Source organism: Manacus vitellinus, unplaced genomic scaffold (genome assembly GCF_001715985.3).
Source record: "Manacus vitellinus isolate BGI_N305 unplaced genomic scaffold, ASM171598v3 scaffold_6_pilon, whole genome shotgun sequence".
NCBI lineage: Eukaryota > Metazoa > Chordata > Aves > Passeriformes > Pipridae > Manacus > Manacus vitellinus.
Window position 1 is genome coordinate 4,649,730 of NW_021940750.1, and position 16,205 is coordinate 4,665,934.

Sequence of the window (16,205 nt, forward strand, 5' to 3'; positions counted from 1 at the left end):
TTCGATTCACAGGCACCTCAGACTGGAAAGCTAAAGCATCTTTTTCATCAAGTATATCCTGATGCTGTTATTACACACAAAATCTGTTGGCATTATGAACTGGATATGGCAGTGAGCTGGGAAAGATAAGGTGGATGTTTCCATGCTAGTCAAAGCTGAAGTTCAGTGTTGTAAACCCTGATCCAGGAGCTGAGATTCAACATGTGACAGCTAGAGATAGGAAGAAGTGTGGCTCTGTAATCCATCCAGCTTCAGTATTTGATTTTTAATGAAGTCTCATGATTGAAACTGTATGTATACTTGTTTTGTAAGTATAGTTTACATGGGAGTGTCATAAGTTTGGAGGAATGGGAGAAGTAAAAAAAAAAGCATTCTTCTGTGTGACATGATGTCACTCAGTAAGACCAGAGGAAACAAGAGCAGGCCAGGGAAGCACAGCTCTGTTCATTGCTCCAGTCAGGTAGGACATACTCAAACATCTCTGTAGCCCAGAGGCACAATAGAAGACATATCTGCATAACTAACTTTACCTTTTTCAAAAGGCTGAAGACCTGGTGATTCTGCTCAGATAGCACAGTCCAGAAACTAGAAAAGAACAGAGAAGGGCCCAGGAGAGGCTTCCTTACCTGGAGTAGTAGAAGTTATTTTCCTGATCTGGTCATCTTCTCCAAGTGCCTATAAATCAAAGAAGCCATGGTAACTTGGAGACTCTCTTGCCTAGTGACTTTCGCTCCCACAACTTTCAAATAAGGGCTTGATGTATCACAGATGGTTCCTTTTCACTCAAGAGTGACATCCCCCTTCCAATTTAGTAGCTGAAGTAGTGCAAGGTACCTTTATGGCCCTGGAGCATTTATTGTCTTCGGCTTTGCTGCAGTACTGCTTCAGCAACAGACGTCTCTCTTCCAGTTCTCCAGCATGGAGAGAGCATAGTAGATAACATACTTCAGGTTTCCAAGATTTTTCCCTGGCAGAGGTATCAGAATCCAAGGAGATCCATTACTTCTGCTGCAGTAGCATTGGAACTGCAACAGATCCCATCTGGAGAACACAGTCATCAAGCACAGGGAGTCCAGTGTTGACACTGGCTCCAAGATGAAGTCAAGCTCATAGCACCAGACTGCTGTTCACCAAGGGTCCAAGGTGGAGCACAAGTGTAAATTGTAACTGGTCATTGTAAAAAGTAAAATAGCCCACTGAAAGCATTTTCCAGGTAAATTTCAACTGTTGCTCCACAAAGTGTATAGAAGGCATAACATAGATTTTAGTGGTGCATAAACTTCTAAACAACCATGAAAAAGCACTACAATAAATGGGGGGGGGGTAAGTACTGTGACTATTACTTCATTCTGAAATCAGATCTGGATAAAGGCTTTTTGATTTAAGGAAATAATACAGACTTAGCTGGAAAACTTAGAAGTTGCAGAAACTAAAGGTTTGTGGTTTTTTCTTTCTTGCCTTAAAATGGATTTAGCTGAACTCATCAACTTGCAAAGGATTCCCTTAACTTTTTTACTTACTGAGTGAAGAAACAGAAGTAATAGACAAGATTTAACTATACCACACTCCATATTTTGCATTTAAATATGTATTGCAAGCAGATTTAAATAAAGTAGAAGAAACTTTTATTTGTGTGACCTTCTCACAAGATATAGAAACAAGAGAAAATTATTAACAGTGAAATGATGATGAAAATTGCTACTTTTACTCCCTATACTAGAATTCTAAAGCAGTTGCTTCAGAAGGCAACAGCTTTAAAATGCAGAAAGTATGATTACCAGATGTTATATTAAATAGATTTTCAAAATGGCATTTGAAATACTAAGGATCAAATTAATTCCTTGGCTAATCTTATGGAATAAATGGATTTACAAAGGTATTGTCTTCAACAACCTGAATACCACTTTAAAAATTCTGAAAACAAATAGCCCAATGCAAAACAGAATGTGTAGTTTTCACTTTAACAGACTCTTCTTTTCCCTTGTGTCATGCCTACTTTTGCATGCATTGCACATTGGAAATTCACATGTCCAGCTCATTTTTTTTTCATGAACTATGAACAACCTTCTTTTTTTGGCAGCTTTCCTCTAAAAAGAAAAGGTTTTCAGATATGACCTCTTCGCTTATATCTGTGGAGCAACTATGATCTCTTGTGTTATCTAATCTCTAAATCCTCATTAATGGGATTTACTGCTCTGAGCTCTTAAGTAATTCCCAAGGGATCCAAGTCTGTGCTTCAGTGCTTTGTTAAACCAGGGAGGAAAAAACCCCTATTTCTTTCATGAAGATAGAACTTCATTCTCTTTCCCTAATAAATATTTCAAGACATTTACAACTGTAAGAATGAGGCACTAAGAGGATTTAATCATGTTAGTTCAGTCTCTGTGGTGAATGAGGATGTTTGACCATGCACTTTGCACTCAAATCTAATACCAACAATGTCTTACATAGTTACTGCAAGCCCTCATAAGATTATTTCATTGAGAAGACAGAAAAAAGGCCACATCAATACCACTGCTTGTTTGCTTTGCATGGACCTGTTCTTTCCAATAGTGCAAGAAGTCAAGCTCCTTCACCAAAAATCTCATTTCCTGCACTTTCCACGTTGAAAATTAATAAATTTCAAAATTACAGAAGTGTCCACCATCCAGCTCCTCCAAGGTATCTGGGCATGCACTACTAATGGTTCTGTGTAACAAAAGATGAAAATAATGATTTAAATAATATATGTGAAAATAAATTAGGAAGACCAAATAACTCAGTGATGCTTTTACAGAAATAAAAATCTTTGGTTCACAAACGTTACTCAGAAACACCCAGTGTGTGCAAAACAGCTCAGCAGTAAAGATGACAGATTAGGAGAAAAATAGAACAAGATGTGAGGACTAAACATTTTTTACCAAAACAAAGCAACCCTGTCAGCTCCAGGTACCAACACATCACATTTGCTTGTTACTCTTCATTTCCTCACGTGTACGTTGCCCCTATTGAGCCCAGCTGTTCTCAGGCTCTGAGGAGAGCGAACAGAAGGCGCAGGTGACCGTGCCCACGCTTTAACAGCTGCCACTCACCATCCACTAGGCTAACTAGAGGTGGATTCTGCTAAGGAACTAATATGAAAGGGAGATAGGTAGATACAGACACCATCACTTTTGCTGCTGCACACAGGAAACAAGGTATGTAGCACACAGGAGGGTGTACCACTGTGAAAAGGAAGCTGCTGTAGCTCGGTCCTCCAGCATTTATCCATTAGAGCCTTAGATCAAATCACTACCAGAGAAACAAGCAGAGACATACCTACATTTGTGCTCACAAGGTGATCTCCAGGACAGTCCAATAAGCATTAAAATAACCATGTGCTACAGCTGATAGGTCAGACATCAAGTTATCCATTAGAGATGAGTGGACCAGCAGGAGGTACATAGCGTTCAGAACAAGTGCATTAAGCAGAGAAGCTGGGAAGAGTCTCAAGAACCATATGTCAGGATTCTCCTGTATATCCCAAAACAAATGAAAACAGTTATTGTTACGGTTTAATTCCAGCCACCAGTAATATACCACGCAGCCACGTACTCACTCCTCTCAACCCCCTTCACAGCAGGGAGGAGAATTGGAAAGAAAAGGTAAACCTTTTAAGTTGAGATAAAAATAGTTTAATAATTGAAACAAAATATACTAATGATGATGATAATAACAACAACAATAATAATATATGATAATGATAATAGTAATGGTAAGTAGAGGCTAAGAGAGGAATAAAACCCAAAAGAAACAAGTGATGCACAGTATCCCATCCCCAAGCAGCGATCGGCCCCCTTCCAGGTATCTCCTCCAGTTTAAATTCTGGGCATGACATTCTGTGGTATGGAATATTGATTTGGCCAGTTTGGATCACCTGTCCTGGCCATGCTCCCTCACAGCTTTTTGTGCACCTCCTCACTGACAGAGCACGGAAAGCAGAAAAGTCCTTGGCTTAGGATAAGCACTACTCAGCAACTGCCAAAACATTGGTGTGTTCTCATACCAAATCCAAAAACCACAGCACTGTACCAGTTCCTAAGAAGAAAATGTACTCTCTCCCAGCCAAAACCAGGACAGTTATTAAAGTAGAAAAAATTTTAACAAAGCTTATCATCACATTCTTCTGCAGTTTACAACATACTTCCTGATGCTGATCTTTACTTTCAGTGCTACTGTATGCTTTCAGCTTCTGGGGCCATCTGTGTACAAACCTGTAGTGGTTGGAGAAGCAGAAGTTTGGAAGGAGAGATTGCTTCCTTAAAAAAAACCAACCAACCAACCAACCAAAACACAAACCAAAAACCAACATACACCTATTCCAGCATTTAATGCTAGTTCTCTCCAATCTGTCTCTGAAACCAGGTTGGATTCCTAAGAACTGAGCTAAAAGACCTAAAGGGAAAAAAAAAACCTCCTATGATAGTAACATCTTCAGCAATCACAACTGAAACTAGAAGAACAGTTAAACACCATGACTGTGGTACCCTGAGCAAAACTGTCAGTACAGAATGGTTTACACTGGTATACTTATTACATGAATATTACACAGTCATTTTCCACTTTTAGTCTTCAGAGCAATAGGATAATAAACTAAGGAAGACATGTCATTTGGCTTAGATTTGCCATACAGAATTCTCAAAATAGAAATTTTGAGAGACAATATTGAATTCTAAAACTTACATAAAGATAATGCTGTGTTCGAATTACAGGTTTCACTGAGTAGCTTTTATAGCAATATTAAATAGCATTTAATCCAGGCTTTCGAGAAAGATTTTAAGTCCATGAACAGGCAGTGCAAAACCACTCCTATTTACTGTGGAAGTTACAAGACTAGTATGAAGGGAGAAAAAGTACTCTTTTAGGAAAGAGATTGTTCCTCTTCAGTAAATAAATTCTGCCTCTCTACTGAGGTCTCCTTAAGCATCTAGTTCCCTTATTTAATAGCTTCTTTGGAAGTCTTTTGACCCCAGCCCCACCCCAACCACTCTGGCCCAAAAAAAATTAAGGTCATGCAATTAAAAATCCCAGCAAAAGGACAGAATCAGAGAATCATTTCAGTTAGAAAAACCTCAAAGATCATTGAGTCCAACTGTTAATCCAGCACTGCCAAGTCCACCACTAAACTGTGTCCCTAAGTGCCACATCCACATGTCTTTTAAATACTTTTAGGGGTGGTGACACCACCACTTCCCTGGGCAGCTTATTCTAATGCCTGACCACCCTTTCAGTGATGAAACTTTTATAATATCCAATCTAAAACTCCCCTGGCACAACTAGAGGCTATTTCCTCTTGTCCTGTTGCTTGTTACTAGAGAAAAGAAGCTGACCCCCACCTGGTTACAATCTCCTTTCAGGTAGTTGTAGGGAATGTGCCTCCTTTTCTCTGGGCTAAACAACTCCAGCTTCCTCAGCCACTCCTCATGAGACTTCTTCTCCAGTCCCTTCACCAGTTTTGTTGCCCTTCTCTAGACACGCTCCAGCACCTCAATGTCCTTCTTGTGGGGGGCCCAAAACTGGACACAGTACTGGAGATGCAGCCTCACCAGTATGAGTACAGGGGGATAATCACTGCCCTGGTCTTGCTGGTCACACTGGTTGTGGATTTTAGTAAGGCTTTTGATACTGTCCCTCTGAGCATACTTCTGGACGAGTTGCCCAACTGTGGGATAAGCAGATTCACGGTGCTCTGGGTGAAGAACTGGCTGACAGACAGAGCTCAAAGGGTTCTAATGAACAGAGGATACATCTGGCTGTCAACATGCACCAGTTGAGGAATACCAGTGGTATTCCTCACGATTCAATTTCAGAGCCAGTTCTGTTCAGTATATTTATCGCCAATCTAGATACAGGAGTTAAATGCACCATTAGCAAGTTTGCTGACGGTACCAAACTGCGAGGTGCTGTTGACTCTGGAGGGACAAGAGGCCTTGCAGAGGAATCTACACAGATTGGAGCATTGGATTACAATTAATGGGATGAAATTTTACAAGTTGAAATGCCAGATTATGTATCTAGGATGGCATAACATTGGACACAAGTATAAATTGGGAGAGTGGCTGGAGAGCAGCTCTGCAAATAGGGACCTGGTTGGCAGCAGGCTCAGTGTGAGTTGGCAGTGTGCCCTGGCACCTTGGGATGCATCAAACACGGCATCACCAGCCAGTCGGGGAGAGGGAGGTACTGAGCTCTTCTCCCTGCTATCCAGTGACAGGATACATGGATATGGTTCAAGCTGTACCAGGGGAGCTTTAGCCTGGACATTAGGAAGCATTTCTTTACTGAGAGGGCGGTCAAACATTGGAACAGGCTTCCTAAAGAGGCAGTCAATGCCCTAAGCTGCCAGTGCTTTAGAGGCATTTGGGCAATGACCTTAATACCAGGCTTTAATTCGTCAGCCCTGAACTGGTCAGGCAGTTGGACTAGATGCTCAGTGTAGGTCCCTTTCATATGAAATAGTCTATTTATCAGGATTATGTTCCCCAAATCTTAGGAGCTCTTGACCCATCAAGTTTTCCCTTGCTTGTCCCCATCTGAAAGATAAACAAAAACAAGGACAATAGAGAATAATGATTTGGCAAATGCTGCTGAACTACACTAGTATTTTTTCATTCTAACAGTGCTGGCAATAAAGGTTCTCTTTTTCCCTGCTTGACTCGGGATTCATTGTAACCAACTTGCTCTGTTGAAACTAGGTTTCAGAATTAGTCAAATATTCTATGATATCCAGAACATTTTTTTACCCAAGTTGTATATATCCTCTATTGTACAAGCTTTGTGGTTCTTCAAAACCTCAATTTCAAATGAGTTATTAGGAAATACCAGCCCTGATGCCAACTAAGGCTTATACCTGTCTCCCAAGTCATTGTTACAAAATGTCCTCATCTGCAGCAATTCAACCACTTTTTAGTGCCATGCTCTTAAAAAAAGCAAATTAACAGAAGCGTCTCAAAATAGGCAAAGCACAGCTCACAACTGAGTCTTCAGAAGGTGCTTTACTGAATCACTCATTGAAGGCAACTGCTGCCTGCACTTCAGGATGGCATTCCATTTGGAAGGTATCTTCAAGGGCTGCATCAAACACTCCTGTAATGTGCAGACACGGTGTGGAAGGAAAGCACACCTTTGTCATTGAAAACTGCAGAGCATCAGCAGCCTGTGATGGAAAGGATCAATATGCCATGACCAACGTCCATTAATCCAAGGCAAAGAATGTGGAGGTTTGACAGTGGAGATGCATATTAGAAGTAAAGTATGCCACAAAACAAACAATTCAACATTTTGATTGCATACAGTTGCAGAGATAGTAATCTGACTCCTTAAAGCTGTTAAGTTACATAAAAGAATCTACAGCTCCTTCTAGCTCAGCACTCTCAGTAACAGGAGAGAGTAAACATACACTGATGCTTTCCCAGGATACTTATGGTTTTGCCTTTTATCCAAACGCTAAAATAGTTATGCAATATAAAGAAAACATGATGAAAGAACATGTAAGTTGTCATAAACCTTTTGCCTAAAACCTGATTTTGCCAGTAAGACTCGTATTTGACAGCACACAGAGCCAGGAAGAGAGCAGGCAACAGCTTCCAGCAGCAACAGCATGTCATGGTGTTTGCTCGTTTCTAATCCTGGTTTCATCCTTTTTACCTGTTTGCAGTAAAAGTAGGAACAGCCCTGACAGCCCAATGGAAAAGGAATGCTTGGAAGAGAATCCACTCACCAGGGGAATGGAGAGGAAAAAATAAAAAACCTGCATCCACAGTCAAAACCTGAGACTGAGCTATCTGTCATTAGAACAACCTACCCTTCTGACTTCCTCCACTACTCAAAAGCCCAGATTCCCATTCAGGTCCCCTGAAATCCCCACTGACTTCTCCCTTTTCTCCTTACTACTATCTCCTGAGAAACCTTAAGCCAACATTCTGTGCAGACATCTACAATCCCACTAACACCACCATGAGTTTACAGGTCAGCCTGGTTTTACTGCAAGAGCCACTGTTTGAGCTTTCTGGCACATGCTGCCCGTGTGCTACCTAGACCTGTCCACACAGTGCTTGGCAGCACCAGCTCAGCCCCTGCAGTAGCGAGCACAGAATTGTAATTGGCCTCTACTGGCCTCTTATAGTGAGGTTAAATTCCAAGATTAACCTCCCTCCCCCTCCATTCCTAACTTATCTGTAACCTCTTTGGTGGAAAAAAAAATCTATTCCTGTCCAATAGGAAAGAACCTGATATGACTTAATAATGCTAAAGCTGCCCCTGAGGCACCAGTCAAATAGATAACTGCTGCCTTCTTTAGGAGAAAAGCCATGTGTTTGTTAAGCCTACTAGAAGAAAGTGCTAAGCCAGTCCACTTACTGATTTTCTAAGGAAGAAGACTACAACCACCAGCTGAAAAATGGCAGGAAACATATGTGGAGAAAGGAACTGCAACAATAAGTTCATTGAAAAGAAAAAAAAAAATTGAGAAGATCCAGGTAGAGCTGACCTTTACTAGATTATAAGCATAAATCACTAGGTAAAGTGGAAGTTTCCATCACTTGTTACTGAACTGTCCTTTGTATTCCACTTCTGACCACTAAAACCTTCTCTGGCTTTTCATTCTCAGTGGCCAAATGCAGATGAAGAGGAACCTCAGCATAGACCTTCTCAAGCAGTCAGTTACTTTTACTCAAAATCACAACAAAGATGATGTTCAAATCTGTAGAAATACATTCTAGATAGTTAGAGAGTTTCTAGTAAAAAAAAAAAATCTATGCTTTCCAAATAAGAAAAGAAAATACTTAAATATTTAAACAGAAATAAAAGTATCTTTGTGATCAGTATTAATAAAAACTCTAACCTGAATGAACAAGGTTATAGAATAAACTTTCCCTCAACGAAAGCAATGTTTTAGCTTTCACTGTGAAATCCTTTGCTAACGGATTTAAGGGCAGAAAACCCACAGCATGCTAAAAAGTAGTACATATTCATTGATCTGTGGAATCAGACAGCAACAGTGACTTCTTCACTTGTACATTTTATGGTTAAACCTTGCATGGACTTCTATCTTATGGAAAGTCTCAAGCTGTCAAATTTTCTTTATTTTTTTCAGCACAAACCTCTAGAAAAAACTGTGGTATTTCTTTTGGTAGTAAACAGATATGCAACCAACAACATTTTACACAACAGGCAAGGATTTCACAGCGTGAGGATGCTCCAGCCTCCTGATGCAGCATAGAAGTGCCACAGAAGGCAATATTAGGTCTATAAGCACTGACAGCAGCCAGTTGCCTGCTCACTATGCAGCTTTTTAGGCTGCTATAGCCCAACAGGGACACATCCCCTGCCCCCAAGGAAGTCAAATGTGAAATAGTATCAAACTTCCACAAACTTTATCATTAAAAGTTACTTCAACAGGTGATGTTTAAGTACTATAAGAACATCAATGGGAAAGACAGTGAAACTCAGAATACTGCCATTCTCTATATCGTGTGTTAATTACATTAGTTTACTTATGGTAAGGAATAAACAACTGGCCAAACCCAGGGATAACATTTTTCAAATTATGTAGGCAGGATCCCATGTAAACCAGAGTTCTAAACTCCATTGCTGCCTTTTTTAAGCAGAATCTCACTTGTGCACACAGCCTGTTCCCATTTTAACAATACTGGGAAGCTGTCTCTAAGAAGTGCTTCAAAAAAGCATCTGTGAGAATTTGCTCAGAAGTATCTCCCAGCTATTTGTTCCAGAAGTACAGAGTAGAAGATAATTCCACAATATCATGTACACTACAGGGTGGCCAAAATCAGACCACATCAGTAGCGTACCTACATTAGAAGGATTCAGGCCAACAAATCAGAGTAATTGCACCTCTAAGCCTAGAGATCTATCAGTGCAAGAAAAGCATGTGTGTCAGCTCATACCAAGAAACAAAACAACGAGTGCAATTCTGTGTACCTTGGACCCTAGGGTGCATAGTTCTGGTTAATTATTTCCACTGTATCAGTTACATGTTCTAGACAGTATAGTTGGGAGCACTGGTGGGAATTTTCAGTCCTACCTTTTTCATACAGTCAAGACTTTACACGGGCTGATATTTAATCAGCCTTATAAAGCTTACTAAATAGGTCAGATTAGAGCTTTGAGGAGTTACTATAGGCACTCATATCTATGAAATGAAAAGTCAGTATAAATGCAAGGACAAGTCATACATAACCATGTATAAAATATCCGTGCCTATTATGAAAGATCATAGCCATTATGTTACTTTATTCTCTCTGAGAAGGATCTGATTCTCCCATTAGTCACATATTAATTACCACAACTACTAGGGCCAGCACCAGCAGAAAGAGATTTTTGTGATAACCTGGCCTGTTCTCTCACTTTCACCACTGCTTTTACCTGCAGATGATTCCCAGCGCTGGATACCTGTAGTCTGAATCTGTTTCTACACTTGTGAAAGGCGCAGAAAGAATAAGAAAGAATACAAAGCCCAATCTGACCCGGCCCCTGTGAAGTCACTGTAGCCTCAGGTTGGTCCAAGTTTGAACAAGACCAGCTAAAACATCTTACCACATTAAACTTGCTGTTAGTATTAAATCTTACCTACCTTTTAAAATGGGTCTCCACAAGGTTCTAAATAACGCTATCAGCCTTGCCTGCTGTTTCTTTTCAGCTAGAACAAACCCAAACATTTACATGGTTCAACAACTGTCACACTGTAGTAATGTTAAACCTTCTTTGAGAAAATGCCCTGAAGTTTCTCTTGTTGAAGTTTTTGTTCCAAACCAGAATATTTGAAGGGTACTTGTGTATCCAAGACACTGAAGGACACTGTACTGGTGAAAGAGAGAGTCTGAGACATACCGGCAGTCATATATGATCTGAAGCAACAGAGCTATCAAGGAAACCTGTATCCAACTGCAACTTTTTTTGGTGCAGCTAGATTATTATATATGTATATGACCTCTGCCACTACAAATGTCCTTACACACCATGTACTCTTACCTTCAATATGTTTTTATATGTTTTACCTTCAATATGTTTTATGTATTTTTTTAATCCATTTTCGAAAGCCTGGGGTCTCAGAAGAAAGGTATCAAATAGAAAAACATGCCTCTTTGTTACTGTGTAGAACAAATTCAGTTGCAGGGAAAATGAGTGAGGGACCGAAGAACAGAGGATTTGCAAGTAGGAGAAACTGCACTGTTGCCTATAAGCCATAAACTCCTGTGTACAGGCTTATGTGGGGAAGAGTGGGTTTAGTTTATTTAGTGGTAATTCATAAACAAGTCTTGTTTTTTCCAGAGGTGCTCAGAGATTTTCCCAATAATTGAAAAGAACAACACAGTTGTCTACTATACATGGTTAAATAATGCACTTTGAGACATATCAAGACCACACTACTTAAAACAATTTCCTACACCTATTATGGTGACATTTTTACAGAATTACTTCCAACAAAATTCTTGTGCCCGTGACATTTGTTTCATTGTCAAAGACCACTACCAAAGAAATAGAGGACATCATCTTCCATCCTAGCCTTTCAAATGGATTATAAAATTTAAGTTTTGCATATGTTCAAATTCATAATGGTTTAACAGAAGCATAAAGCTTTTTAACAGAAGCTGAAAGCAATTTAGCCATACCAAAGCAAACATTTTGTGGACACTTGCTTCTGCATAAAAGGGTTAAATCTGAAGTATGAACTCCCACACAATTTTTCACTTAGGATAAACACACTCACTTTTAAATCTATTTAAAAATAAGCTAAGATGACTTTGAGCTATCACATAAAGCTATTCTCCTTTCTGGCTCTTCCTCTTCAGACAGTTATAACATCATAGATAACTAAGACACAGTATCATCTTTAGATGGATTTTACACCTTCAAGTATATTGGCATTGTGATTAGGTCTTGCAGTTTTTTAATAGGCAACAGCTGTACTACTGCAATAGCTCTACGTGTATACAAGAATGCAAACCAAATTTGTTGCATTGCTATAAACAAATGTATATATTACACACAAGTTTACTCATTATTCTATTACCTTATATAATTCTTTCCATAACAGGTCTTTTATGAAATACTTAATCTCTCTTAAAGGATATCATATCCATTACCAGAACAGTTATGTAAGTCTTAAACACAGGGCAATCCTCAAATGTTTCTCAATTATGCCCCTGTTTAGTAACACATTTTGGCAAGTATCTGTCTCTTACTTCAGGCCATGAGAGTTTTCCATGATGACACAAATTAACACCTTCTTCTGCTATTCTGACAACACATTGCTGTTTTAGGGGCAGCACCTAATGAAGAAAACAGGGATAAAATAAATACCACCAGAGAATGATAGGCAGAGGAACAAATAGTGAACTGTGATTTTTCTGGTCATTATCCATATTTGAAAAGATCAAAACCACAATGAATCTCAGATGGATAGTAATCCACGAGAAAAAGACACAGCATCATTTCAGTTACAGACAGGCAGCTGGAAATTCCACAACTAGAAGCATCAGTGATAGGTCTAGGAGGGATATAGATAACTAAAGAACACGGACTCCCCTGAACTCCTCCCAAGAAATTCTCCTAAGTAGAGAGAATTTCCTTAGGATACATTCATATCACATAAAGCAGGTGTTCCTCTTAGAAAAAAAGGAAAACACATTTTCCAAAGTATAAAAGAAAAAAACTGTTACTCTCACAGACACAAAAAAATTTCAGACAATTAAGAAAAGCAACCTGTAGTGCATGTAACATGAGTAGAAGGCATAAATGGAAATAAAAAACCAGCTTCTTTTTCAAGCAACAGTTAGATTCCTCTGTAAGCAGGGACATCAGTTAGATTCCTCTGTAAGCAGGGACATCTCTTCCTGTGGGAAAGAGCTTCCTCTGTAGTTACAATAGGTTTACCAAAAAAAGAGCCCAAATCCCAACCAATGTTACTGCAAGACAAAATGGCATAGAGGACCCTATAGCATTGCTGGTCTAATTTAGGATCTAAAAAATACTATTAAATTTAATAATAAATCTATCATTGATTCCAAGTTTTTAAACAAAGCCTTTCTGATCTCTTGTTTCTGGGGATCAGTGATAGGATCTGAGGGAATGTCATGAATCTGTGTAAGGGGAGGTTTAGGTGGGATATTAGGAAAAGGTTCTTCACCCTGAGGGTAGTTGTGCACTGGAACAGGCTCTCCAGGGAACTGGTCACAGCACCAAACTTGACAGAGTTCAAGAAGCGTTTGGACACATGATGTGATTCTCAGGGTTGTCCCGTGCTGGGCCAGGAGCCGGATTCAATGATTCTTGTGAGTCCCTTTCAATTCAGGGTATTCTATGATTCTACCAAGTCTGCTTTTTTATTGTACATGATTTAAGAGAAAAAGGTCCAGTCATCTCCAGTCATCTCTGGAGTTCCAAACACCTGCAAAACCAACACAATTTCCTCTCCAAATAGCAACAAGTTCTCATGTTGCTCCCTTCCTAAACAAAATAAGTGTTCACTAAATAGTAATACTGACTCTTCACCTCAGTTACTGGTGATATAGGGTCTGAAACCAGCAGCCAACACACACTGATGCAGATTTGTACACATCCACTGCAGTCTCGCATGCAGTGCACTCTTATGCACACTTTAATTATTCTTTGATGCCACCAGAGATAGCATTTCTACGTGACTTAAAGAAGCCATTTACTACCTATTACTCAAATCTCACCACAGTCTGACAAAGGGTACTGACAATTAGAACAGAACTGGCCTAGAAGTCATATACATGGCATAAGAGCTTTCACTAGTACTTACTGCAGGGTCAAATTTCTGCTGGAAACAATCAACAACTGTGAACTCCGCATTCTTTTCTTCCTTCTTCTAAAATGAAGGGAAGAAAATCATTAGACACTTCCTCTAACTTGAATGCACTTTGCACCAGGTATGTATTTTAGATGTAGAATCACTCTACTTCTCTGGTTGGGCTAGTCATTCTTCCCTCTTTTCTTCCTAAACACACCCAGATTCCTGAACTGTTTGATTCAAATGCATACAGTCTAGAGCATGACTCCAATTCTGTTTTTTAACAAAAAATTGTCTGTTTAAAAGTGAGTTGCAGCATTACCTTTTGTCATTATGATACCCAAATGAAAAAAAATGTGTCAGTTAAAAAAATTACATCCATTTAAAAAAAAAGCACCCTAATTTCCAGCCTTGTCTAGGGAACGAGAAAGACTGTTGCAAAGACAAAACTAACAAATCACATCAACCCTTGCTCATTTTTTGTTACTTCTGTAATTTTGGTATTTGAATTGTTAAATATAAAAGTGAATGGACAGTGAAATAGCTGAGTAACTTAACATCTCAGTTGTGGAGAATGTACAAACAGTAGATTATTGTAAAACTACAAAAGTGCTGTATGTATTTTATATAAAGTACTTGCAGATGCCCTATCCCTGGAAGTGTTCAAAATCAGGCTGGACGGGGCTCTGAGCAACATGGTCTAGTGGAAGGTGTCCCTGGAACTAGATGACCTTTGAGGTCCCTTCCAACCCAAAACATTCTATGATTCTATTTTCTCCCCCTCTACCCAGTTAAATGCAACTAACCTTTCTTTAGCCTATACAGATCTTGTACTCTTGTCACAGCTCTATGAGAACAAAACAAGCTGATTTTGGATCTGCACCTGTATATGTACACACCTGTATATGTTACAGCAGGAACCACATGTCCAAATCAATGCAAGCACCTGACAGCCAGCACAGATCCAAAGAGCAATAGTCTTACTGAGCTTTGTGTTACCTGTCATGCCACATACATTTCAGGAACAAGTATAAGAATAAAACAGTCACCAGAGAGAAATTCTCACTGGCTGAAGCACTTTGATTTCTCCAGAAGATAAACTGTGCTGCTCAGCCACTTTTAGAGTGGACAAGAGCTACAAGATAAACGTTCTGGTAAGCAGGTGAGTTTCCTTCTGATGTCTGCAGATAAGGAGCTCTGTACCTACCTTTCTGTGACCATTGTTTTTTCAGTATACATCTTGTTCTGATATGGGCAAACCAAGAGATAACAGTGTCTGGGAAAGACATTATCTGACAAAGACTAACTACACTGCTTGAGTAATATCCACATTACCTGAGAGGCAGTATTTTGAGCTGTCTGAGGCTCTGAGCTGGCTCTCTAAGGAGATGCAAGGAGAACTCCATGGGCCACAATCTGCTGCCTGTGTCTACTTGTTTGTTCCCTTCAACAGCTGAAGTGCACCTGAATGAGCAAGGCAACCATACATAACACAGACATCATAACATTATTAAGACTTCAATGCTGATAAAATGTGCAAAGGAAAATACTTCATCCAATACCCCCTACCTGTGTTCAGAAAATGAACTGCTGCATATAAAGCAACCTCTTAGTGCTAAGTGCATGGCTCTTAAAGATGATCCTGAAGCTGCACAAAAAAAAGCTTATTTTGCACAAAAGTGCCTTTATTTCAGATAAAATTTCACATTTATTCTGAAAATAAAGGGTGAAAGCAGAACCTGAAGTGGTGTTCACTGCAAAGGTCAGCAACAATCTTAAGGTAAGCTAGAGTTCGAAGTACAAAGAATGAAGTACCTGACCTGAGCCCAAGAACAATACGGTTTAAATATCTGTAAGTATTTATATTGATTCAATCGTATTTGATCCATTACCGTAATTATTAATTAAGTTACTGTAATTGGAGGGCAATTATACAAGTTCACCAATATGTAAAATAGTTGCATCCACTGAAACTTTACTGTAATCAAACACAAGTTATAAAATCATAAAAAATGGTAGCATTTCGGGACCAAAAAAAAAAAGTATGCAAGCATTCACCTGACTGAAAGACGTCACACATAAAAGCGCTTAATTTCTACAATAGGGCAGCCTGATGTCAAGAATACTCGGGAAATATGACTTCTTAGTATAAATTTCCTTATGCTGATATAAAAATATTCAATTATGATTATAGAGCTCAAATAATGTCCATCCCTATGTCAGTATAATAAAACGTAAAAACACTTTGTGACCAGCCTTTAAATGTAGCTGCAGAGTCTTGTACCTAAAATTGTATATCTTAAAGATTAACACATGAATTTGCTACCGTGCCACTATTCAAAGATATGTTAACTTAGGGTTACTTAACAGGGAGAAAGAAGACAAGACAGCAGCAAGCACGACGAGAAGTTGC

At 39.3% G+C, this 16,205-nt stretch overlaps 1 protein-coding gene across 1 annotated transcript; it reads right to left on the reverse strand.

The window, feature by feature from the left end:
- Window positions 1-556: 556 nt before the first annotated feature.
- On the reverse strand, window positions 557-15,681 carry EXD1 (exonuclease 3'-5' domain containing 1). The gene is made up of 10 exons (XM_029964353.1): window positions 15,613-15,681; window positions 15,128-15,221; window positions 13,805-13,872; window positions 12,173-12,308; window positions 11,008-11,126; window positions 10,808-10,883; window positions 8,652-8,688; window positions 7,018-7,141; window positions 3,298-3,492; window positions 557-967 (listed from the first exon to the last, which is right to left on the reverse strand). The coding sequence occupies exons 1-9, from the start codon at window positions 15,679-15,681 to the stop codon at window positions 3,310-3,312; spliced, it is 906 nt and encodes a 301-aa protein (XP_029820213.1). The 3' UTR covers window positions 557-967; window positions 3,298-3,309.
- Window positions 15,682-16,205: the final 524 nt, after the last annotated feature.